The sequence below is a fragment of the Notamacropus eugenii genome, chromosome 1 (assembly GCF_028372415.1).
Source record: "Notamacropus eugenii isolate mMacEug1 chromosome 1, mMacEug1.pri_v2, whole genome shotgun sequence".
In the NCBI taxonomy this organism is placed as follows: domain Eukaryota; kingdom Metazoa; phylum Chordata; class Mammalia; order Diprotodontia; family Macropodidae; genus Notamacropus; species Notamacropus eugenii.
In genome coordinates this window covers 443,797,166-443,823,047 of record NC_092872.1, presented here as the reverse complement: position 1 = coordinate 443,823,047, position 25,882 = coordinate 443,797,166, and the positions used below count along the sequence as shown (strand labels likewise).

At 39.0% G+C, this 25,882-nt stretch overlaps 1 protein-coding gene across 2 annotated transcripts; it reads right to left on the bottom strand.

Moving 5' to 3' along the window:
* Positions 1-6,765: 6,765 nt before the first annotated feature.
* Positions 6,766-24,840, bottom strand: LOC140519111 (prostaglandin G/H synthase 1-like). Of its 2 annotated transcripts, XM_072631838.1 has the most exons (6): positions 24,728-24,840; positions 21,588-21,664; positions 17,526-17,642; positions 14,458-14,541; positions 13,619-13,865; positions 9,883-10,193 (listed from the first exon to the last, which is right to left on the bottom strand). In XM_072631838.1, exons 3-6 carry the CDS (start codon positions 17,544-17,546, stop codon positions 9,898-9,900), a joined length of 648 nt encoding a protein of 215 aa, XP_072487939.1. In that variant the 5' UTR covers positions 17,547-17,642; positions 21,588-21,664; positions 24,728-24,840; the 3' UTR covers positions 9,883-9,897. The 2 variants fall into 2 exon arrangements, with proteins under 2 accessions (XP_072487940.1, XP_072487939.1); XM_072631839.1 differs by lacking the exons at positions 9,883-10,193; positions 24,728-24,840 and adding an exon at positions 6,766-7,711 and having other exon boundaries at positions 21,588-21,760.
* Between the last annotated feature and the right edge of the window lie 1,042 nt (positions 24,841-25,882).

Genomic DNA, 25,882 nt, shown 5'->3' with positions numbered 1-25,882 from the left:
TGATGGAGCACCTGTGTTTTCTTGGTGTTAATTATTAGGCCAAAATAGACACAGGCAGCAGACAATTGATCCATACTTTGTTGCATCTCAGCTGCAGAGGCTTCATTGGGTGCACAATTATCTGCAAACAGAAAATCATGCACCAACACTCCCTCCATTTTGGTCTTGGCTTCTAGACTTTTCAAATTGAAGAACTTACCATCAGTACGTAGTTGACCTTGATACCAGGTTCATTCTCATTGAAAGCATTTGTCAACATGGCTGAAATCATCGTGCTAAAAAGCATGGGAATAAGCACATAGCCCTGTTTCACTCCATTGGTGACTGACAAGGCACAAAAGCCTTGTCCATTATCCAGAACCCAGGCAAACATACCATCATAAAACTGACATACAATATTGATGAACTTCTCTGGGCAACCAAATTTTGACATAATTTTCCATAAGCCTTCATGACTAACAGTGTCAAAGACCTTGGTCAGATCTCCAAATGTTGTGTACAGACCTCTGTTGTGCTCCTGGTATTTCTCCTGGAGTTGTTGGGCAGCAAACACCATATCGACTGTTCCTCAGCCCTCTCTGAAGCCACACTGTCTCTCAGATATATGGCCATCTTTCAGGTGATAGATCAGCCTATTAAAGAGGACTATAGCAAGAATTTTGCCAGCAATGACTTACAGAGAGATCCCCCTGTGATTGTTGCAGGACAATCTATTCCTTTTTCCTTTATAGAGATGGATACTAGAGGCATCCTTGAACTCCTGGGGGATAACCTCCTCTTGCCATATAACCTGGAAAATTTCAGCCAGCTTTTTTATGGGCAATTGTTCCCCTATTTTGTAAATCTCAGCTGGAATAGAATTAGCACCAGGTGCTTTGCCACATGAAAGGAGTCTAATGGTCCTCAAAACCTCTTCTTCTGTTGGAAGTTCAGCTAAGGAGGAATTGACTTCAACCTGAGGTCAACAGTCAATGGCCTCAGCATTGATTGATGATGGTCTATTGAGAACACTATGGAAGTGTTCAGCCCACCTCTTTAGGATCATGTCTTTATCACTAATCAATGTGGTTCCATCAGCACTGAGTAGTTGTGATACAACACAGGTTTTTGATCCATAAATATCTTTCAGGGAATCATAAAAGTGCTTTGGATTGTTACTATCAGCATAAAACTGAATTTCATCTGCCTTTTTACTGAGCCAGGAATCCTGCATCTCTCTAAGCTTTGCTTATACTTTGCTTTTGATGGAATTAAATGCTGCCTTCTTAGAGGTAAATCCTGTGGAGTTCTTGTTTTCATTTAGGAGCTTCTGAATTTCCCCATCATTTTCATCAAACCAGTCTTTGTGTTTGTGAGTGTTCTGACCCAGATGAGCAAATGCAGTGCTGTACACCAGATCTCTGAAAGCTGCCCACTCCTTTTCTGTTGTCAACTGTTGCCAACTGTGTGTTGCCTCAACTTTCCCTCCAAGTTAGCAACAAATCGTTATGCTCAGAGAAGAGCTCTAATTTGTTGACATTAATTCTTCTGGTAGTCATTTTGCCTTGAGGATGATGCTTTTAATGAATGTGAATGTTTAGCTTGGAAAGGATAAGTCTATGATCAGTCCAGCACTCTGCACCGCACATTACCTTTGTCACTCTCACATCTTGTCCATCTCTTCTCCTTACAATTGCGTAGTCTATCAGATGCCAATGCTTGCTGCTAGGGTTCATCCATAAAGTTTTATTGCATTTAGGTAAACAGAAGACAGTGTTGGTAATGAGAAGGTAATGCAGTAATTCAATAATTCAATCCAGCAGATCCAGTTGACCTGAAATAAGAATGACACAAATACAGAAGAAGACAATTGTGTCAAAACTCAGAGGAGGAAAAACATTGTGAACTGGACACAACCCCAACAGGAATTCCTGTAAAAGTTCAAATCTTTTTTTAAATCAGATAAGGAAGGTAGAGGAAAATTGGGAAAATAAATGGGAATGATGGCAAGAAAATCATGAAAAGAGAGTCACCAATTTAGTAAAAGACACATAAAAAAATTCAAGAAAAAATACCTTAAAAAACAGAATTGGACAAATTGCAAAAAGAGGCACAGAAATCCACAGAAGAGAAGAACACCTTGAAAAGCAGAATTGGCCAAATTGAAAAGGAGATACAAAAGTTCACTGGAGAAAAGGACTCCTTAAAAAGTAGAATTGGCTGAGTGAAAAAGAGGTAACAAAATCTCACTGAAGAAAATAATTTCTTTTTTTATTTTGTTTTTATCCAAATATATTCATTTATTTTTTTCAGTTTTTAACAATCACTTCCATAAGTTCCAAATTTTCTCTCCCTCCTTCCCCAAGATGGCATGCAATCTTATATGGGATCTACACATGCATTGCTATTAAACACATTTTTACATTAGTCATGTTGCATAGAAGAATTAAAATGAATGGGAGAAACCAGGACAAAAACAAAACAGAACAAAGGAGAAAATAGTCTACTTCATTCCATGTTCCAATTCCATAGTTCTTTTCCTGAATGTGGATGGCATTTTACATCATGAATCCTGAAGTTCACTTGTTCATCATAAGGAAATAATTTCTTAAGCATTACAACTGAGCAAGTGGAATCTAATGATGCAATGAGATATCAAGAAACAATCAAAGTCTAATGAATGAAAATGGAAGAAAATATGAAAAATCTCATTGTAAAAACAACTGAACTGGAAAATAGGTGGAGGAAAGACAATTTATTGAACTACCTGAAAGTTATAATAAAAAAGAGCATAGATGTAATATCTTAAGAAATTATCATAGAAAACTTCTCTGATATGTAGATAAGTAGATAAGTAGAAATTGAAAAAATCCACCAATCTCTTGCTGAAAAAGATATCAAAATGAAAATCAAAACTCTCAGGAATATTATAGCAAAATTCCAGAGCTCCAATTTGGAACTATAGCCAAAGTGCTATAAAATTGCATACTCTTTGATTCAGTAATACCACTACTTGGTCTGTATCCCAAAGAAATCATAAGAATGGGTAAAGGACCCACATGTACAAAAATATTTATAGCAGTTCTTTTTGTGGTGGCAAAGAACGGGAAATTGAGGGGATGTCCATCAATTGGGGAATGGTTGAACAAATTGTGGTATGTGAGTGTAATGGAATACTATTGTATTGTAAGAAATGATGACTAGGTGGATTTCAAAAGAAAAAACCTAGAAAGATTGAAATGAACTGATTCTGAGCAAAGTAAATGCAACCAGGAGAACATTGTGCACAATAACAGCAACACTGTGTGATGATCAACTATGATCGTCTCAGCAATGCAATGATCCAAGACAATTCCAAAAGATTCATGATGCTAAATGCTGTCCACATCTGGAGAAAGAACTATGGAGTCTGAATACAGATTTAAGCATACTATTTTAACTTTTCTGTTTTTTCCTTTCTCGTGGTTTTCCCATTTTGCTCTGATTCTTCTTTCACAACATGACTAATCTAGAAATGTTTAATATGTTCATCCATGCGTAACCTATGTCAGACTGTTTGCTTTTTTGGAAAGGGGGAGGGAAGGAAGGAAGAAAAATTTGGAACTCAAAATCTTACAAAAATTAATGTTGAAAACTATCTTTACATCTAATTGGAAAAAATAAAATTCTATTAGATGCAAAAAGAAATAGGAAATTCCAGAGATCCCATATCAAGAAGATAATATTGCAAGCAGATGAAATGAAACCATTTAGGATCATACAAGATTTAAGAGCTTCCACATTAAAGAAGTAGAAGGCTTAGAATATGATATTCTGGAAGTCAAAGGAGTTAAGATTACAACTAAGAATAAACTACTCAACAAAACTAAGCATAATTTTTAGGAGGGAAATGAACATTTAGTGAAAAAGAGAACTTTCAAGCATTCCTAATGAAAAGATGAGAGTTAAATAGAAAATTTGACATTCAAACACAAGACTCAAGAGAAGCATAAAAAATAAATGCAAAAGAGAAATCATAAGGAACTCAATAATGTTAAACTGTTTGCATTCCTATATGGGAAGATGATACATGTAACTCCTAAGAACTGTATCATTATTAGGACAATTAAATATAGACAGAGGGGACATGAATGATTATGTTGGGATGACATGAAAAAAATTAAGGGAGGAAATTATCTTATATAAAAGAGGCACACGGGAAGGAAATTTCACAGTTGAGACAGAAAGGGAGGAGCAGTGGAGGGCAATGCTTGAAACTTATTCTCATTGGAATTGGCTCAAAGAGGGAATAACATACACACTCAGCTGGGTAGAGAAATCTATTTTACCCAGCAGGGAAGTAGGAGGGGAAAGGGATAAGAGCAGGAAGGGCATATTAAGGGAGACAGTGTCAGATGTAAAATAGACTTTTGAGAAATGACAGAATGAGAGAGAGAGAGAGAGAGAGAGAGAGAGAAGGATAAACAGGATAAAATAGATGGAGGGAAATATACAAATAGTAATTACAACTATGGCAGGGAGGCAACTAGAGGGTGCAGTGGAAAGTGTCAGGCTTGAAGTGAAGAAGGTGAGTCTTCTTGAATTCAAATCTCACCTCAGACACTTGCTAGCCATGTGACCCTGGGTAAGTCACTTGACCCTGTTTGCCTCAGTTTCTTCCTCTGTAAAATGAACTTAAGAAGAAAATGACAAACCACTTCAGTATCTTTCCCAAGAAAACCCCAAATGGGGTCATAAAAGTCAGACATGACTGAAACAGCTAAACAACAACAAATCATAACTAGAGGAGCTAGGTGATGCAGTGGATAGAATGCCAGACCCAGAATCAAGAAGACCTGAGGGGCGGCAATCATGAACTCAGACAAAGCAAAAGCAAAAATAAATATAATTAAAAGAGATAAGCATGGAAATTGTATTTTGCTAAAAAGTGTGATAACAATGAAATAATATCGATATGAAACATAGATGCACCAAATGGCATAGCATCCAAATTCTTAAAGGAAAAGTTAAATGGGTCACAGTAGTAAATAGACTATAAAACTATCCTAGTGGGGGATGTCAACATTCCCATCTCAGAACCAGATAGATCTAACCATAAAATAAATAAGAAAGAAGCTAAGGATAAGAATAGAAGATTAGAAAAGTTTGATATGATAGACCAGAAGTGGGGAACCTGCAAGTATGGCCCTTTGACTGAATACAAACTACTCAGAACAAATCCCCTCATCTAAAGGATTTGTTCTATAAAAGTTGGACTCAGTCAAAAGACCACACCCGAACCACACCCAAAGATCTAGAGGTCCACATGGGGCTTCAAGGCCACAGGTTCCCTACTCTGTATAGACCATTGGAGAAAATTGAAGGGAAGATGGCACCTTCAAAAAAATTAACCATGTGACAAAGATATAAGAGAAGCAGAAAACTGGGAAACAATATTCACAACCAGTATCTCTGATATAGGCTTCATTTCTAAATATATAGAAAATTCAGTCAAATTTATAAGAATACAAGTCATTCCTCAATTGATAAATGGTCAAACGATATGAACAGGCAGCTTTCAGATGAAGAAATTAAAGCTGTTTATAGTCATAAGAAAAAATGCTCTAAATTCCTATTGGCTAGAGAAATGCAAATCCAAACAACTCAGAGGCACCACATCACATCCATCAGATTGGTTAACAAAACAGGAAAAATGATAAATGCTGAAGAAGATGTGGACAAATTGGAACACTAATGCACTGTTGGTGGAGTTGTGAACTGATCCAACTATTTTGGACAGCAGTTTGGAACTAGGCATAAAGGACTATAAAACTGCATACCCTTTGACTCAGCAATAGCACTTCTAGATCTGTTTCCCCAAAAGATTATAAAAGCAGGAAAAGGAATAACATGTACAAAGATATTTAGAGTAGCTGTTTTTGTTGTGACCAAGAATTAGAAATTGAGAAGATGCCCATCAGTTGGGGAATGGCTGAACAAGTTATGGTATATGAATGTAACAGAATACTATTTTTCCATAAGAAATGATGAACACATAGACTTCAGAAAAACCTGGGAAAATTTACATGAACTGATGCTGAGTGAAATGAACAGAACCAGAGGAATATTTTACACAGTAACAGCAACACTGTGCAATGGCTAACTTTTACAGGCTTATCTCTGCTTAGTAATGCCAGGATCTAAGACAACACCAGAGGACTCATGATGCAAAATGCTATCAACATCCAGAAAAAAACAATGGAGTCTAAATGCAGACCAAAGAATATTAATTGCTCTCTCTCTCTCTCTCTCTCTCTCTCTCTCTCTCTCTCTCTCTCTCTCTCCATTCTTTTTTTTATTTCACACTGTCTTGGGATGGGGGGACAAATGGGGAGAAAATCTGGAATTCAGAATCTTATGGAAGTGAATGGTGAAAACTAAAATTAAACATTTTTTAAAGTTAACCATGTATTAGGGCATAAAAACCTCACAAACAAATGCAGGAAAGCAGAAATATTACACACATCCCTTTTAGACCATAATGTTATAAAAATTATATTTAATAAAGGACTTCTGATGAAAAATTTATCCACCTTCAGTGAAAGAACTGATGGAATTTGAATGAAAATTGAAATATAACTTCATTTTATTTTTCTTATTTTTTTTCTTTTTGGCAACATGGCTAACATGGAAATATGATTTGCATGATTTCACATTTTTTACATTCAACAATGAATGTGAGAAGGGAAGAGAGGAAGGAAATTCAGGAACTCAAACATTTAAAAATGAATGTTAAGAATAAATAACGAATTTTTAAAAGATCATTTTTATTACCCTCATCTGAGGACTCAGGACCTCTTGGGAAGTCTATGGCCAGGAAAGAGGGGGTATGTCAGGGAAGTACAGGTCATTTGTTCCCTCTGCCCATCCATGGCAAATATCACCAACACACAGTCCCCCAGAAAAGCACAATGCAAACACACTAGGCTAGACCTGAATGTCATGAAGAGATACTGTCTCCCCCATTTTCTCTAGCAACCCCACCCCCCACATCTGAGGCCAATGGATCTGGACCCTGAGTTCATGGAAGAATCCCTCCCTAGGTGAAAAAAGTTCTCTTAGTGACTTATTTAGAGAGGACAGAGGAAATCAGTGCCCTGAATTAGAATCTGGGGGTTCCAGAAAGCCAGTCAATATTTAGGAATGTCTATCAGAAACCAAAGCTCTAGAGGACTAACCGAGAAATTCAACACTCTGGAATGCTACCTAAGAGTGCAGTGCTCCAGAACATTTGGGACAACTAGGAACCCAACACTCTGGAACATGAAACCAAGAACCCAAATTCCGGATCACAAAGCAGGAAACACAGATAGCCTTCTGGAAAACCAGCGCTCCTCTCACAACTCAGTAGATGGCCTCTTTACCTTCTGCTTGTACAATTGATCTGGATCACCCACACAGAATGAGACATAGGGATATGTTTTGACATTGAGTCAAACCAGTCTCTGCAACATGGTTGTCTTAACAATGTTGAAGCCAGTCTCATCACCAAATGTGCTTGACTTCCAGTACTCAGGAGAATATATGGGGTTCCCCAAGAGTCCCTTGAGGGAGTAGGAAGACCTAATCTCCACCATGCTCTCCCCAAAGATATAATTGGGCAGAGATTTCTCCATAAGTAAGCCTGGGTAGAACTCCAAGATGTCAATGTCTCCATACAGCTCTTCCAACTCTACTGAATTCTGTTTCTCTCCTGCAAAGAGGAAAGGAGGAAATGAATCAGACCAGCCCTTCCTCCTACCCTGGAAATAAATAGGTAAATGCCCAGGATAATACTAGGTAGCAACCTTCCCTATTCATCCTTTGAAACAGTGTGATACATCAGAAAGAGCAACAGACTTGGGATCAGACAACTTAGTGAAGTTGTAAATAGAGTGTCAGACCTGGAGTTAAAATTCTGAATTCAAATTCTACCTCAGATTTAGGAATCTGAGAAAGTCACTTAACAACTCTCAGCCTGTTTCCTCATCTGTGTAATGAGAATAATCATAGTACTTACCTCACAGAATTGTTTCAGGGATCAACTGAGATGATCATTATAAAGCATTTTGTAAACCTTAAAGTGCTAAATAAGTGTAAAATACTATCATCATTGTCATCATATTACTATTGTCACTTCTGGGCCATGTGATAATATTGGACAGGACACTTAATATGGAGGCACCATGCCATAATAGCTACAGCATAGGCTTTGGAGTCAGAAAGACCTGGGTTCACATTCTGCTTTAGACATTCACTAACTGTGACTCCGGACAAGTCATTTAACATCTGTGTCTTAGTTCCCTCATCTGTAAAGTAAGAGGATTGGACTCAATGCCATCTAAGGACCCCTCCAGCTCCAAACCTATGATTCTATGAGCCTATGATCCATGTATGAAACTCAAATTCTTTTTTTGGAAAATAGAAAAAAATCAGCACTTCCTTTAACACAAGAATATTAGATAGGCCCAAATGGGGCATGGGATTTGGGGGGGAAACACACTATAGACAACAGATAACACCAACAAAGAAATGCTTGTTTTCAGGAAAGATTAAAATGAACGTTATATAGGAAGTTCTTGAAATCTATCATCTAACAAATGTATCAAAAGTTAGAAATTAAATCTCTACAAATGAATTTGATTTTAAAGCTACAGCAAAGAGAACTGGAGCTAATCAGGAGCTAAGGAGATAAAGGAGAAAGGATAAAGAAAAGGATGACAAGGACAGTAGCCATCTGTGGTTCATGATACCCCAGTTTATTCAAGGGCCAACAGAGTTGAATTGGACTCAGAGTCCACACTGGTCAGCTCCAATACTAGACCATGCATTAAATGATAAAATATGAGTGTACAAAATGCTTACATTATTAAACATATAAGCTGCTTTGGATTCCCAAGGCAATGGCTCAAGGAGAGGACAAGAGCTAAAAACTAAATATGTCAACACAAGTGAAATGTAACATGGCTAATTAGAAATCTTTTAAAAACTGTTCTACATCCCAATGAGGCTCGAATGCTAATCTCCCACATAAGCTTCAGAATTCTATTCTGGTCATTCTACAGGGTTCACTTATGATTCTCTTGTGCTTATCATGGTTTTCTTCAAATAGGAATAGATTATCACTCCTATTCTCAATTCATGTTAGTACTTTTAGTTCCTCTTGGGAGAGGAGCCCTAGATTATAGCCCAAAACAGATATCTCCCAGAAGTAGCCAGGGTAATGATGATGGGTCACTGAAGATGAGAGTGAGGAGCCTACCCTGAGGAGCATCCAGGCTTTTTTAGCAATTAATCTGGCATACAAGCGGAACAGGGAAAGCCAGGTACCCTGAGCTTCAGGAGTCCTAGTAGCAGTTACCTGTAGCCCCCATGCTATACAAATGGAGCAGATTATTGATGCTAGTAGTAGCAATAGTAGAAGTAGTTGCAGCAGCAGCAGCAGAAGCAGTAGTAGTAGAAGAAGAAGAAAAAGAAGATGAAGAAGAAGTAGTAATAGTAACATACCCCTCCCAAAGTCTTTCTTTTGAGGCTTCATTGTATTTGAAGGTGACCTGGGGACTCAAAGGTCAAGCCCCTAAGATACAATTATTTGTAGGTCCTAAAACAAGTTGAAAAGGCTTCGATTATGTTCCCAGGAATAAGACCATCCAAATAAACAAATTATATATATATATTTTTTAATAAGATAATCCATCTATTGTCCAAAAACCAGCCCACCTAAGTACAGGTGATCAAAATTTTGCCATAGAAGCTCAGGAAGACCATTTACTATATACCGCTAGCCCCTCTCCATATTCCTCCCAAACAAGGAAGGATCATTGAAGTATTACTATTATTAGTATTATTACTGTTATAATTCAGCCTTATTCCCACAGTCTCCTTCTCCCTCAATTTATTCTAATGCCCAGCCCACAACATGAGGTCCCTTTCCTCCCAAACAAGAGCCATGGAGCCAGAGGCTGGGGGAAGCCAGGGTGGGTGCCACTGACCTGTGAGCTCCTCGAAAGAGGTGTAGGGTTTCAAGCCAAACCATTTACGGTATTCACTGAAGGACTGCATCCTCAGTTTCTGCGACTCCTTAATGGTGCTCACAGTCATAGCTAACAAATTTTGGTTGATGTTCCTTACCCCACCAATCTGGGAAGGAAGAGGCACAGCTGTGCCACCACCAGAGAGAAGGAGCCATCTCCAAACTTAAAAAAAAACAATGATATATAATTTTGGTTCATTAAAATTAAGGGTTAGTGAGTAAGATACTCAATTGTATTTTGGGTACTTATTCCTATGTGTAGGAGTGCTTATAAGTTCTAAAACTGGAAGGAACCATAGGGATCATCTAGTCTGATTTTGGCAGGTAAGTGGCACAGTAGACAGAGTGCTGGACCTAAAGTCAAGAAGATTCCTCTTCCTGAATTCCAATCCAGGCTCAGATACTTACTACTTGAGTGACCCTGGGCAAGTCACTTAACCTTGTTTGCCTCAATTCCTCGTCTGTAAAATGAGCTGGAGCAAACTGCTCTACTATCTATGCCAAGGAAACACCAAATGGGGTCATGAAAAGTCAGAAATGACTGAAAAAACTGAACAACCAGAACAGCAGTGGTCTGACTTCCTCCTCTCCTTTCTACGTATCGAGAAACTGAAACCCAGAAAGGTTAAGGAATTTGTCTAATATCAGCTGAAAATGGTAGTGCTAGGATGTGAAAACCTGAATCTTTTGACTCTGGTTCCAGACTCTTTTGCCATGTCACATTGTCTATAAGAAATAAATTCATCAGTTAAAAAGTTTCAGTAGTTTTCCTACAGAAAACTATTTTTCCCTATTCTTTTTAAAGCAGAGGTGAATGGGAGAGCATCTTCTTTTTAAGTTACCTGTGCTTTTGGAGAACTTTGCTATTGGGACTACAAAGCCAGAAGCCAGAAACCATAATCTACATTCACCTGGTGGCAGCATATTAATTGCAGGGTAAAGAGCCAGGAACCAATAAACACCATGAGACTAGAGTTGAAAAGTCAAGCCTTTCAGAAGATACGGATTTTGATCTGTAAGGGACATAAACGGTCATTTTACAGATGACTAAACGGAGCCTCAGGGGGAAGTGGTTTGCCCAGAATCATACAAGTAATAAGTGGTAAGGTTGGAAATTGAATCTAGGTAATAATAATATCAATAATATAATAAATAGCAGGCATTTATGTAGTACCTTAAGGTTTACAAAAACATTTTACATATATGATCTCATTTGATCCACATAACTCTGGGAGGTTAGGTGCTATCATGATCCCATTTTACAGTTGGGAAAACTGAGGCAAAGAGAAGATAAGTGACTTGCCTAGGGTTACACAGCTAGTCAATATCTGAGGCCATATTTGAACTCAAGTTTTCCTGATTCCCAAGCCCAGCAATCTATCCACTGCATTATCAAATCCATTATACATTCTCTTCTAGTAATGTTGTAATTTGGAGAATTTCTGAGGAAAAATAGTAGAATTTCTATTTGGACCAATATACCTCTTGGGCCTGAAGTATACAAAACACTTCACACCCAAGAGGTATGTTGGTCCAAATATAAATTCTACTATTTTCCTCAGAAACAGAAAAAGATAACGTATATTATCTCCAATTCTCTCATAGGATTGTTACAAAAAAATAAACTGGTAAACCTTTGAGTCATTAAAATCTGGTCTATTATTACTTCACTTAACCTTCAACTTTGTTATTCTTGCCTTTTTCACAATGATGGAACTGAGGTTCAGAGGGAAGCCCAAGGACTCTAACCCAAGTTTTATAGGATGATAGTATTTAAGAGTTAGAAGGTATTTAAGAGGTCACCTCACCCAAAGGTCTTCCTTTCTAAGACAAGACTCTGGGCCCCCTGAGAGTGACCTGCCCAAGGACACATCAGTAGTAAGCTGGGATTTGACTCATGGCCTCTCACACCAAATTCAGCACCTTTTCTACACTACCATTTTCAGGGTATATCTACATGTTTTCATTTGTTTTCACAGGATTTCATTTTAGGAGTATCTCGCTTATTTGAAACAATAGCATGATACCATTGTACTACAGACTAATGAGTATCATGGTTGGTGGCATTATAATCCCTACAGAGCAATCCTCTCTGTCCTCCTTCCCATGTACCTTATTTTTTTTTTTGTGCTAGATCTGTAACTGTATTGGTATAAAGAACTCCCAGTGGGAAAATTCCCTCTGCCAATGCAGATCAGCCTGTGCTGTAGATTCTGAATTTTCTGACTTCTAGGTATTACATCTGTGGTTGGCATCTGCTGCCACCTGGTGGTTGAGGCTGGCAGCACCTGGTTGAGGGTTTTACATAACAGCTAGTTTTCCCCACACTTAGTAAATCAACCAAACAACAATAATTACATGGATCATCTATATAGTACTTTGAGGTTTGCAATCCATTTTAGCTGCACAGCAGTTCTGTGACATAAGTGCTGTGAATCACCTCCACTTACAGAGGGGAAAGCCGAAGCTGATCCCGACTAAGTAACTTGCCTAGGATCACACAGTTAGAAGAATCTGAGTGGGATTTGAACTAGGGGCTTCTTGATTCCAAATCCAGAACTTTGTCCCTGAACTACCCAGCTTCCACTAACAAGTTTTAGTAGAGTAGTGAATAGATTGCTAGACTCCTCTTACCACCGGAGTGACCTCAGTAAGTCACATAACAGCTCTCAGGCTCAATTTTCTCATCAGTAAAATTAGAGTGATAAATATCACCCACCTAACAAGGCTATTGCAAGGGTCAAATGAGACAATATGAGTAACTTTAAAATGTTATGTGATTGAGAAATGTTATTATTATCATTATTACAAGTACAAAAAGTGAGATAATTCCTACTCCTGAGGTGCTAACTGAATAAATGACTGCTTTCTCAATCACCTGAAAAAAGTTCAAAAAAAAATGAGTTTCCTTGTTGCAACAACTGGCACTTATATCCTGAACTGTAGCTTGTTGTGACAGGACCAGACTTCAAAGCCAAGTCCTCTGAACCCCCTGCCAATGCTTTTTCCATTGCTGCCTCATTTGGGGTATAGCAGAGTTGGGGCAGGAGAATGGGAATGTGGAGGGTCAAGGAAGAGGCTTTATATAATAACTAATATTTACATAGCATTTTAAGGTTTTTCTAAGCACTTATTTAATTCTCATAATAATAACCCTATGAGGTAGGTGCTATTATGATCCCCATTTTGCAAATGAGGAAAGTGAGGCAGACAGAGATTAAGTGACTTGTCCAGGGTCACACAACCAGTAAATATCTGAGGCCAGTTTTGAGCTCAGGTCGTCCTGACCCCAGGTCTAGTCATCTAGCTACTCCACCTCCTACCTAGAAGGGAGCTCCACACAAAATGTCAGAAAACAGAACCTAGAATGTCAGCTTTAGGGATCTAGGTAAGTGAGATCTAGTTGCTTGCCAAAGATCACATAGTTAGTGCTTGGTATATAGCCAAAACTCCTCCTCAAGTCTAGTGCCTTTTGTTTCATCATGTGCCCCAATACTCCCCAATTTGCTCCCAAATGCAGGCTTTGGGGAGAGGAGTCTAAGATATTGCCTTGAGGAATCTGGACTTAGGGACAGATCTTCCCCTCACCTATGAGGATGAGTCTGGTCGTTTGAAAGAGCTGCTCATCATTCCAGGTGGGGTGCTCAGTTCTCAAGATGTCACAGACACGATTATGTTCCCTAAGCCAGATTGTAGCATACATCATGAGGCCTGGGAGCAGCCCAAACACCTCTTGGCCCACAGCCATCTGGTTAGCTTCAGGAACATTGGCAGGGTACTTCATGGAAACTTGAGTCTCAGCCACTGATGGTGGATACATCTCCCCATCCACCATCTAAAACAGGATCAGAGGACTTCATCACCCATGGAAGGTCAGAGCTCATCTCCTCTAGCATCCTACCCAGAACAGGAATCTCAGGAGCAATGCTGACAAATGGCCTTCCAGCCCTCTCCAGTGGCAGGAAATTCACTGTCTTGTAAGGCAGCCAGTCCTATTGCTGAACAAGTTCTGATGATTAAGAAACTTTATGCAGTGCTCAAATCTGTTAACTATTTAAATGCCTGTCCCATGTGACAGACTGGCTGGCCTTGAAGAGATTTGAAGTCAGTTATAATATAGCCTCTTCACCCACCAGGCCACCCTGCCCCTGTTCCTGCCCCTGAACCCACTCTTCATTCTGCATAGTGGACTCTCAGGGGTAATGCTTCATGTAGTATGGAGAGGGGAAGGGGACCACAAGATCATCAGCCATCTCCACCTCCCAACTGAATGCATCTTACCCAAGATACACCCAAAGGAATGGAAGCCCTTTGTGCCTTGGCAGACTGATCCCACCCCTACCCTATGCCAAACCTTCTGCACCTCCTTCTGGCCATTCTAGGGCAAGCAAGTGCTCAGACTTTACTTCTCAGAACCCTAAGACTACCTGAAACTTGAGCTTCCCATCCTTAAAGAGGCAGAGTTGGTGCTGGCACTCCAGGTTGTCTCCATAAATATGGTCGGGGTCCACCTGAGGAGACAAGAGGACTCACTTAATTCATTTAACTTCTCCCTAAATTAGGACTTTGGAGGGAGGTAAGAACAAAATATAGACACTGGGGCCAAGGCAAGGTATAGAGTAGAAGACCCCATGGAGATTCTTCTAACCTGAGAGATCTGATAGAAAGTAAATCATGTGAGGGAAAGTACCAGGTAGTTTGGCTTGAGTTTTTGGTATTGTACCTACAGTACCTAATGTGCCTGGCACATTACTAAATGCTTTTTGATTGATTGGAGTGATTGAAATTCTTGGATCCATGAGATTGTACATGGGCAAGCACGCACCCACAAAGGCATGCATCCACATAAACATGAACACAAGCATGCACACATGCACCTGAACACATGCGGACATGGGCAAATACACATAGTGTACACACGTATGCATGTAGTACACTCATATGAACACATGCACACACACATACACAGAAATAGAATTTGGGGAGGATGAAGTCACTTGTTTGTATTTAGAACCATTAGCCTCATCATCATTGCCAAGACACATTTCTATAAAACTTCGAAGTCTACAAAGTGCCCTTTCTACAACTGCCTGAAGTAAATAAGCACTTTGTAAGGATAATTAGCCCATATCATGGATAAAGCAACTCCTCAGACAGAAGAAGTGATTTCCCTAGGGTCATATAACTTAGAGAACTGAATCTGGAGTCAGAGTCTGTTACTTCCCACCTGTGTGGCCTGGAACAAGTGATTTGCCCTCTCTAATCCTCAATTTCCCTGTTCGTAAAATAAAAAAACTAATAACTCTTCCAACTCTAAATATTATGATGACACGTCAGAGCCACAACTCAAAAACAGGTTGCAGCATCATAGATTGATTTGAAAGGAACCTAAAAGCTCTCCTAGTTTTAACTACTTTATTTTGCACACAGGGAAACTGAGGATTGGAGAGGGGAACTTAGGTCACTTCGATAGAAAGAAGAAGAGCCAGGACTCAGCCCTGGGATTTCTGACTCCAAATTCCACACTTTTCTGACGGCATCACGCTGTCTTCTTAACTTTCAACTCCAAAGATCATTCCCATTCCAAAAAGGACCTTGATGATAAAGTTCACTCCCTTCATTTTTCAACTAAAGAAACTCAGGCCCCAAGAAGAGAAAGCACTGCTCAAGATGACAAAGTCAGACCCTTTGACTAACAACATAGAGCTGTTTACACTAATTACTGCTATTTTTAATAAGAGATTTAAAAAAAGGAAAAAGGTCTATTTGTACATAAATACTTACAGCAGGTCTTTATGTGGTGGCTAAGAATGGGAAATCCAGAGGATGCCTATTAATGGGGGAATGACTGAACAGGCTGCAGTATATGAGAATTATGGAATATTATTATGCTTTAAGAAATGACAAGCAGGCTGATTTCTGAAATACCTGGAAAGACTTACATGAACTAATGCAGAATGAAGTGAGCAGAACCAGTATACTTTGATCCCCATTTGACCCCCTATAAACTGTGGTGTGGTGGAAAGAACTCTGGATTTGGGGGCAAAGCACCTGAGTCTGGACTCAGGCGGGGCTAGTTCTTGGCCATGTGACCTTGAGAAAGTCACTTAAGTTCAGTTTCTTCATATATATATAAATAAATATAGGAATTGGACTAGATGACCACTGAGGTTCTGTCCAACTCTAAATTCTATGACTCAATAGTGGCCTCCAGGTTGTTATCATTACCACCACCCCTAAGCCAAGGAATTACCTTTGACCCCCATGGGGGTGGGACAATCTTCAGGTACAGGAGCTAGTACCCAAGTATAGAAGCTCAAATTGGAATGGGACTCGCAGCTGGTGTAGAAAGTTCTGAGTTGTAGGTAGGTGGGCTGGAAATCAGGTTTGCTTGAACTTTAGAAGAGGGATAGGACAATCACTTGGGCATATAGGCCTTCAGGATACTGACCTCAGGGGTTCTCCATAGGAGAAAGAGACAGGACCCTTGTGATCAGAGCACAACCAGTGGGAAGGGGAAGGGGGACAGAGACAACCCTTGACCTCAAGAAGCTGCAAAGGCTGATAAGGTAGACAGGCCCTCCCCTCTGGGAAGAACACTGCCCCAGTCTGAAAGGGAAGATAGGGGACGTAAGGTCAATGGAACCACAAGGTTCCAGCCTAGCGGGTAAAGGCTTTATCTGACATCAAACTACCTCCAGTATTCATGTCTACTGAGCCTTATCACATGCTGCAAATAATTCTAACTTAGTGAAGCAGAACATCTTGGTTTGATACTCCACAGATTAACTGGAACCCAAGGTCCAGACACACCTCAAATTTGTAGTTCCTTTTGAAGCTGCTGCCCCCTTCATCAGTATAGTCACTCCAGACCCAGTACATACCCACTGGCCTCCCTGGATTAGATGGAGTTGACAGTCCATTGGGGTCGAGAATTCAGACATTCTGGCTCTATTTTCTGGTAGTCTATGTCTTAAGGCTCCTTCCAGTTTTAACATTCTAGTTTCTTCAGCTTTAGCTTTCTAATTTCTAACATTGTTTTTTCTAAGGTACCTTTCCAATTAAATACTATGATCCATATGCTAACACTCTATGTTGGAAGCTCCCTTCCAGATTCTTTTAGGTATGAGGAGTAGATACTCATGGATACTCATTGATGGAGATCCCTCCAAGGTGTGATAGGGGTTGGAGCAGAGACATACCTGTAAGCATAAGCCTCATGAGAATATCTCGTAAGAAGGTAGAGTTGACAATATCCCAGATCCAGAGACCATGGGCCAGGATGTAATGGTAGAAGGAAGGGCTGGGGAGCAAGGCTTCCTGGATTCTAGCCCATTGCTCCGCTGGTGTGGGAGAGGGTAGGAGGTAGAAATCTCCCTCCCCAGGTTCCAAGGGATGTGGAGATGCAAGAGTGCAAGAAGGATAGGGAGTCAAGGAAGGAAGGGTAGGTGAGGTAAGGATGATAAAGAATGGGGGCAAAGGAAGCAAAACTCACAGGTGGTGCAGTTGGGACCATAGTAGCCAGTTCATGTACGATCACACTGGTAGTGGTCTAGGCCAAAGCGCACACAGACATCTTTATGTTGACATGGGAAGTAGCAACAGGGGTTCACTGTGGGGAGATAGAATACATAATTGTAAAAAAAAAAAAAGTCTCTAAGTACTCCATAAAAGAGTCCCCAAACACTCACCAGTGACCAACACCCAGAAGACTCAAAGTGCCCATGTTCTCTCCACTGACAAGTGCCACAGTGGCACTCACCCCTCCCTAACACATGTACATAGGATCATGTCAATTAGAGCTGAGACCTTGTCCACTTTTTGTAAATAAAAAAACCCTAAGGCCCAGAGAAGTTACATAATTTCCCAAGTGTCACAAAAATAATTAGCAGCAGGGTCTAACTTTAAACTCAGGTCCTCTGTTTCCAAATCCATTACACCAGATTTCCCTCTGACCTCCTCCCATTAAGTGCTGGACTTCTCTGAGAGGAATCTTTCAGGGCCCCAACCTTCCTTCTTCTCACCTCGTAAATCATTCTGATGCCACCTGATTGCCATGTACCTCCCCACACACACATATGTTTGCACATCCAAACTATCTGAAAAGGATCCTGGTGGAACCAATCCTGAATAAGACCATTAATGCTTTCATCTAAGTTTTTGTGACATTAGTGTTTTATGGATCTGTTACCTGCCTGACCAATCTTTTTTATTTTTCTTTACAGGATCCTTACACCCTTATATATAAAGATATGTCAATTCCTTACTTATGACTTTATCCAAGGGTTCTCTCATGGACCCCTATTCTTTCTCTATCCATCTTCTCTTGGTGATCATATCTGCTTCCATGGCAACAACTTGTCTTTATGCAAACGACTTTCACGTCTACATGTCAAAATCTCCTTTTTCTCTTGAGTGAGAAAGTCTGGTTGCAGTTTTGCATCTCCAACTCCCTGTTGGACAGTTCCAGCTTGTTGCCCCATAGACATCTCCAATTCAACATGTTGAAGAACAGTGCAGACCTCATCAAGATGACTGCCTGAATGGAGGCATGTGATTCCCACATGATCAATCCCACAGAAAGCTAGAAATACCATACCAGAAAACAAAAAATGTAGGAGGGCATGTGGGAAAATTTGGATACTAATGTACTGTTGATGAGTTGTGAACTGATCCAACAATTCTGGGGAACAATTAGGAACAATGCCTAAAATTGTGCCTACCCTTTTACCCTACAATACCTCTATTGGATCTGTATCCCAAAGAGCGTCAAAAAAAAAAGTGGGGGGAGGACCTATACGTACAAAAATATTTATAGCAGATGTTTTTGTGGTTATAGAGAAATGGAAATTGGGAGTGATCTTGGACAAATTACTTCACCTCTAGGCTTCAGTTTCTTCATCCATAAAAATTAAAGGATTAAACTACATTTGCCTAAGATCATAGCTCATTACCTGAGATCACTGCTCTAGTACTGGAAAGAACCTTATTGGACATTTCACCTAAATTCCTTATTTTACATTTTAGGGAACTGAGACCCAAAGAGCTATGAAATTATTTGGCTAAGGTCATAAAACAACTTAGCAGGAGAGTTGGACTTATCATTAGACTTAGACTTCCTTCCTATTATGGCAGGCTTGGGCAGATATTACATTACAGTGATCACATCTGACCCATAAAGGATAGAGATAGCCTGAAGTGTGGTTTGGGTAAGGAAATACTGGGGGATTAAGTATGAATCCACTGACTTCTGGTTAATGGTGGCAGAAGAGATTAGCTCACTGCTGTACTCTAGCAAAGAGGTGAAAAGAATATAAGATTAAATAATTACCAATAAATTTTTTTAAAACTGTAGTAAATGCTTTAATCCAATCAGAACCCTGTGGGCATTGGGAAAGAGGTCCTGACCGGAAAAAAAAAGGCAGTGAAAGTGAAGATAAGCCAAAAGCCTTCAGCACAGACTGAAGATGCTCCCAGTGACTGCTGAAGCCTGCAGCATTCTGTCCTTTGGCTAGGGATGACTTGGAGTGTACATATGAGGAAGCTCTAGGGTGGTAGGAAGCATTCTAATACTAAACAACTGTCAGACCAGGACACCCCAAGAATGCTGGGAGTTCACAGTCCTGTGACCTGAGATGTTCCAAAGAGCCCTGAAGATCTCAGTGCTCTGAACTTAGTTGATCTAGGATGGGATTACATGAAACCTACCAGGTCTCTGAATGCATAGGAATCCAAGTCAGAACCAAGCAGGATTCCACTACTCCATCTAAGAGTGAAGATTGAGGCAGAACATGGACCCAATACAAAGTCTTACATTAGAAACTGAAGCTGCAGACAAGAGTAAACAAAAGAAGATACTGAATGCTATGATGAGATAGTATGGATTCTGAGATTGTTGCGTTCATCCTTTGTTGTCAAAGAAGACCATGCCATTAGAGAAATGATGACATGACTTGCACTTGACTTTGTTTTGAGGGAGGGAAAGAGGGCTGTACAAGGTCACCAGTCTCATATTCTCCTTGTAAGCCATCTGGATCCAGTAACCAGATATTCATCGGGATGACTGGAGATGGTCCAGGATGCAATGGGAGACTTGGGCTCCTTAGGTCAAGGCCTATTCAGGTATTCACTTGGGGTGAGGTAACACCCATTCAGTGAATAGGCCTGTTTAAGAAGTAGTCAGGGGATGGCCCCTTTAATGAGTCAAAGGAAAAATAACTAAATCAGTTTGAGAGGGAAACAGCAGCAGTTACTATTAATAATCACTCTTAAGCCAAGAGCATCCAGAAAACAGCCATTAAGTGAAGCTTGGGCAGGGGCCTAGTGTTGTCCATTCTATGGGCTTCAGAGTACAGTAGGTTTAAGGTTTCGGGAAAGACAAGGCAAGGCAAGGTAAGGAAAGGCAAGGCAAGGCAAGGTAAGGAAAGGCAAGCAAAGCAAAGGAAAGGAAGAAATCTAGCCAGTAAACCCCAAATTAACTGGGCATCCTCAGAACTTCCTAATTTACCATCCTGTGAATAGGAGAAGGAAAGAGAGGGGGAGACAAACAGGAGAGGAGGAGCTGAGTTACCCAGCTAGCTGGGTCCCCATTCAGGCAGCTGGATTCTGAGATGGTCAAAAAACAAATCTACAAGGAGAGAGTATTTCTACCACAACTACAAACAAAGTCACAGTGTATGGGGGGGAGGAGGCATGTCTTAGCCTCAAGGACTTAAAAAATACCTGAAAGAATTGAAGTAGCAAAAAATATGAAATTACAAATGAAATACGAGTCCTGGGGGAAAGAAATAGAAAAAATAAAAAGCTTAAAAGAGAAGATAGAAAGCCTCGCCAAAATAAGAAAGTCTTTAAATATTACAATAGATCTAACAGAAATAATATAAATAACAAGAAATATGTTTTTAATAAATTTGTTATAGTTTTAATAAAATTTTCACAAAACAAGAAGAAATACAAAGCATCTGAAAATTTTAGTGCAGTTTTAGGCTATTAATGTTTAATATGTGACCATGTCACAGCTATTAATGCATTAAACTACACTCATATTTTTAAAGTTATTTTTAATATTGTTAAGCTAATAGTTTTAAGGGATGAAAACAATGTGTGACCCCATTGTCATTATAGCTTAAAACTTCACTAAAATTTTTGGGACACCCTATATAAGAACAAAATGCAAATATTGAAAAAACATAAAGAAAATGTTAGGCATTTACTATCAAAAATAACAGATCTAGTAAATAGGTCAAAGAAGGATGATTAAAGAATCATCTGACTCCTTGAAGATCATGATTTTAAAAAAATAAAATCTGTACACTTTATTTCAAGAAATTATACATGAAAACTGATAAAAATCAACTAGACTGAAGTACAAAGTGAAAATAGAATCTACTTGCCATCTCTTTAAATTAGCCTCAAAATGATAATAATACTAAAAAATGTTATAACCAAAACTTAGAGCTTCCAGGTTAAATTTTAAAATACTGCTGGAAGCCATAAAGAAGGTGTTCAAGTACCAAGGAACTACAGTCAGGGACATATAACACGTGGCAGCTCTTACCTTAAAGAAGAAATCTTGACCTGTTCCATAAGGGTTTACAATCAAGAATAACTTCACGTGAAAAACAGAATCTAGTTCTAAAAAGAGGAAAATAGATTTTTGGTTTTCGTTTTTAAAGTCAATTTCAAGCATACCAAAGGAAAAGACCAGATATGAGTAGAAACTTTGTAATGCAAATGAGTAAGTCAAAAGTTACTTTGAAAAGTAATTTTATTTAGGAGAGGATTCTGGGAAGATGGCAGAATAGGTCAGAAAATTCCAAGCTCTCAAGATTTTCCCCCACAAAAGAGTTCAAATAGAACCTTAGGGCAAACAAAGTGTGCGTGGAAATAAGTAAGAATAGGGCACAACCAGGGTCTTCCTGGTTCAATTTGAGAAGATCAGAAGAAAAATCCCAGGAAGAGGTTTGATCTCTATGAAGAGTAAAAACCTCCAGGCTAGGTTGTTTTAACAACAAGCTGCAAGCAGCTTAAACAACACGTGGCAACCTGAGGTTAGTTGGTTTGAGAGGCTACATCAGCCCCTGCTACAGGAACATTTACCCCCAGATAATGAGGGGAGTTGGGCATTTAAGCCCAGGAAGATGAAAGAACCTCTGTTGACAAGGAGCGGCAGAGGAGAGAAGAAACCAGCACACACCAGGTGAGTGCAGAAGCACTGGGGCAGAAAGCTTCTGACTGCAGGCACTTGGAGCAGGTTGGAGGTTTGGTTTTGGCTAAACCAGAGCTAAAGGTGATTACAAAAATTAAGGTATTATCACAAAAACATGCAAAGGCAAAGGAGAAAGAATCCAACCATAGAAAGCTGTTAAGGGAACAGAGATGACTGGGGATCATCTTCAGCAGAGGATATTGAAGCAAAGAAACCTCCAAAGAGTAATGCCAAATGATCACCTGCCCAAAAAAGAATTTATAGAAGATCTTAAAAAATACTTTAAAATCAAATGACAGAGATGGAGGAAAGCTCAAAAAAATAAGAATAATCCAAGAAAAACAAGAAAGTTATGAAAGGAAAGTCAATCAATTAGAAAAGGAGATCCAGAATCTTAAGGAAGAAAATGGCACCTTGAAAATTAGAATTGGGCAAAGTTAAGTCAGAGAAATTATAAGAGATCAAGAAATAATTAAACAAAATATGAATAGTGAAAAAATAGAAGAGAAAGTGAAACATAAGAAAAACAGCAAATTTGGAAAATAGATCTAGAAAAGAAACAATAAAAATAATCAGACTAACTGAAAGTTATGATCAAAAAAAGAATCTTGATACAATAATACAAGAAATATTGTCCAGAAGCATTAGAACAAGGAGGGAGGGGAGTAGAAATAGAAAAATATCCATCAATCACCACTTAAAAGAGATTCCATGAGGAAAACTTGTAGGAATATCATAGTCAAACTCTGAAACCTCTTCTCAAAGACAAAATATTGAAAGTGTCAAGATTAAAATAATTTAAATATAATGATGCCACAATTAGAATTACACAAGACCTGTCAGCAGAGACATTAAAGGACTGCAGGTCTTAAAGAGCAAAAGAATTGTATCCTGCAAGGTTAAGTATTATCCTGAAAGAAAAAAAAAAAATGGACATTTGATAAACTCTCAGACTTTCAAGACATTGTTAAAAAAAAAAAATCCTGAACTTAATATAAGATTCAACATACAAGAACCAAGAGAAATACAAGGTACATATCACAAACTGGTTATAAGGGATTCATAATGACAAACTGTTTACTTTTTATATATGTAAAATATATGTCTAAGGTTCATATTAATAATTGGGTAGCTCATAAGAAAGATTGGGGTAAACCTGAGTATGATATGAATTTAAAAAATAAAACCATTTAGGAACAGCTAAAAAAAGTAATTATTTTATACAAATCAGGTGCAAGAGGAAGAATTGATACAGAGGAATTAGATGGGGGAGGAAGGCTGGTAAGTACTGGCAACCTACTTTCATCAGAATGGGTTTAAGAGGGAACAATACGTATATTTAGAAGAATACAATGGTCTTCTAAATTCAGAAGAAATAAAAGGGTAGAGGCATAGACAGAAAGTGAAGGGACAAGGGAGGGATCTTTAGAGGGGAAAACGACGGAATAGGTAAAAGGGGGGTATGGAAAGATATTTAGATTTATGGGAATGGGAGGATGGGGGAGGGATCCTTGGAGGGAGGGAGGCAAGTAGTAGGAGGGCAAGGTAGTGAGTGGAAGTAAAGTAGAGGAGGCAGGAGAGATAGGAAACAAAAGATATGCACAAACACAAAAACAGACATCAGGAGTAGAATGTGTTTAGGAAAGTAGATGTCTGTATATGTTTGTATATATGCTTAAGTATATGTATATATTCATAGCTAGAGAGAAACATATCTAAACTTTATTGCAGCCTTCTGGGGGGTGGGGAAGGAGAAAAAAGAACAAAGTAAAAAAGTGCACAGAAGAAAACAAAAGAAAACTCACAAGGAAGCAAAGAAAAGGTGGACAATTCTCAACATAATATGTATTACTTATCATACATCCAGGCTTTCTCGAAATGAAAATTTATTGTTACATATTTTGAATCTTCTCTTACATTCTGTTATACACACAACGTGCTTTTTTTTCTTTTTTACTTTGTATTTAAGCTTATGATATGTTTTTGTTTCTTTTCTCTATTCTGTATTTGTGTTCTGGCCCTTGAGTCTAAAATAATTTTTTTTTAAATAAATTTATTTGAGCAGTCTGAAAGAGCTAAATAATGATGACGTTCTTACATTACAATCAGGAGAGAAGAAATGGGTGTCACTTTGGAACCCTAAAGTCTCTAAGTTTAACTCACAGAAGTGAGTTAAACACAGAGGGCCTAGGGATGACTTTGTTCTGTTTTGATGATCTTAGGAGAAGAAAGAAAAGGCAGGGGAAAGAAATATGTTTGGAAGGAAGGTGGAAGAAGGGGGTGGAACTTAATATTTTCATGATCAAGGTGTTTGAGAAGAAAAGCACAAAAAGATGGAAAAGAGGATATGAGGAGGGAGCTTCACATGAAGACCATTTTTATCTGGACTATACACAGGAAGGTTGGACACACACAGTGTTTGGTGGGAAAATATATTAAACTCAACAAGGAGATAGGCAGGGACAGGGACAGAAAAGATGAAATCTTACAAGGAAGATTGTATACAAGAAAGAATACTCATCAACTGCTCGGGGTCAGGGCCTGAGCCCCCTGGATCCCCCTGACCCACGGGCCTCTAATCTGTGGGCCCTGAAGGAAGGAGACCGGAGACAAGATGATCCAAGCAACAACCCTTTATTCAGCTGAGGGTTAGGGTTTATAAAGGCTATATCCACCAATCACATACATGCTGAGCTCATCCCATTACTTCACCATCTCATGACTATTCCACATCCTTACACCCACAGTAAGGAAGGAAGCTTATCTTGTTCCTGCAGCTAGTTCCTGGGTTCCCAGGCTCACTTGTAACTTTACTGTACAGAGCACCAGTATCTGCAGGAACATCAGGTTCCAGGGTCACACAGAGCTTCTGCCAGGGTGTGCATCAGCACCGTTCCCACGGGAACAGGCTTTGCCTCTGACTTGCACCCCCTGGGACCCTTTGGGCCTCTTACAATCAACAAAACAAAGCTCAATTTCAAAGTATGGATAATTAAGGGAAAATTAAATTTTTTTTAAAAGAATAAAAACTAGTGATTGGTATCTAGGCAAAGAAAAGAGGAGAGGGGCAAGAGCATTAAAGAAAATCACTCCAGTTATAGATCAGTACTGCTGCTCGCACCCCTTTTTTCACCACCTTCTTTATAAAGGATATAAGGATCAAGAAAAGGAAAATATAAGAGTATTTGATATAGGGAAAAACACAATTAACAATCATAACTGAGAATGTGAATGGCATGAACTCACCCACAGGAAAAAAAAGACAGCAGTATAGATTACAAAGCAGAAATTAATGGTATGTAGCTTAGAAGAAACACAATCGAAGTATGAAGATTCATCCAGATATAAAATAAGGGATTGTAAGAGAATTAATCATGCTTCAAGTGACCTCAAAAAATAAGGGAGAGCATTCATAATCCCAGAGAAGGGAACTGTAAAAATAGACATGGTTAAAAGAGACAGAGAAAGCACATCATGCTTGAAGGCATTACAAACAATAAAATCCTACCAGAACTTAATATATTTAAAGATATTTGTGCCAAAGGCTTAGCATCTTCATATTTAAGAGGAAAAATGAATCAAAGTATGGGAAGAAATAGACAACAAAACTATAATAGTTGAAATGTTAACATACCCTTTTTCAA

Bases quoted from the DNA above. Each gene is read 5' to 3' on its own strand.
- LOC140519111 (XM_072631838.1), bottom strand. From the start codon at position 17,546: ATGGTCCCAACTGCACCACCT. The intron at 14,542-17,525 runs GTGAGTTTTGCT...TTGTCTCCTCAG, and splicing joins TGGTCCCAACTGCACCACCT to GTGGACCCCGACCATATTTA. The intron at 10,194-13,618 runs GTGAGGGGAAGA...TTTTTTTTTAAG, and splicing joins GACCAGACTCATCCTCATAG to TTTGGAGATGGCTCCTTCTC.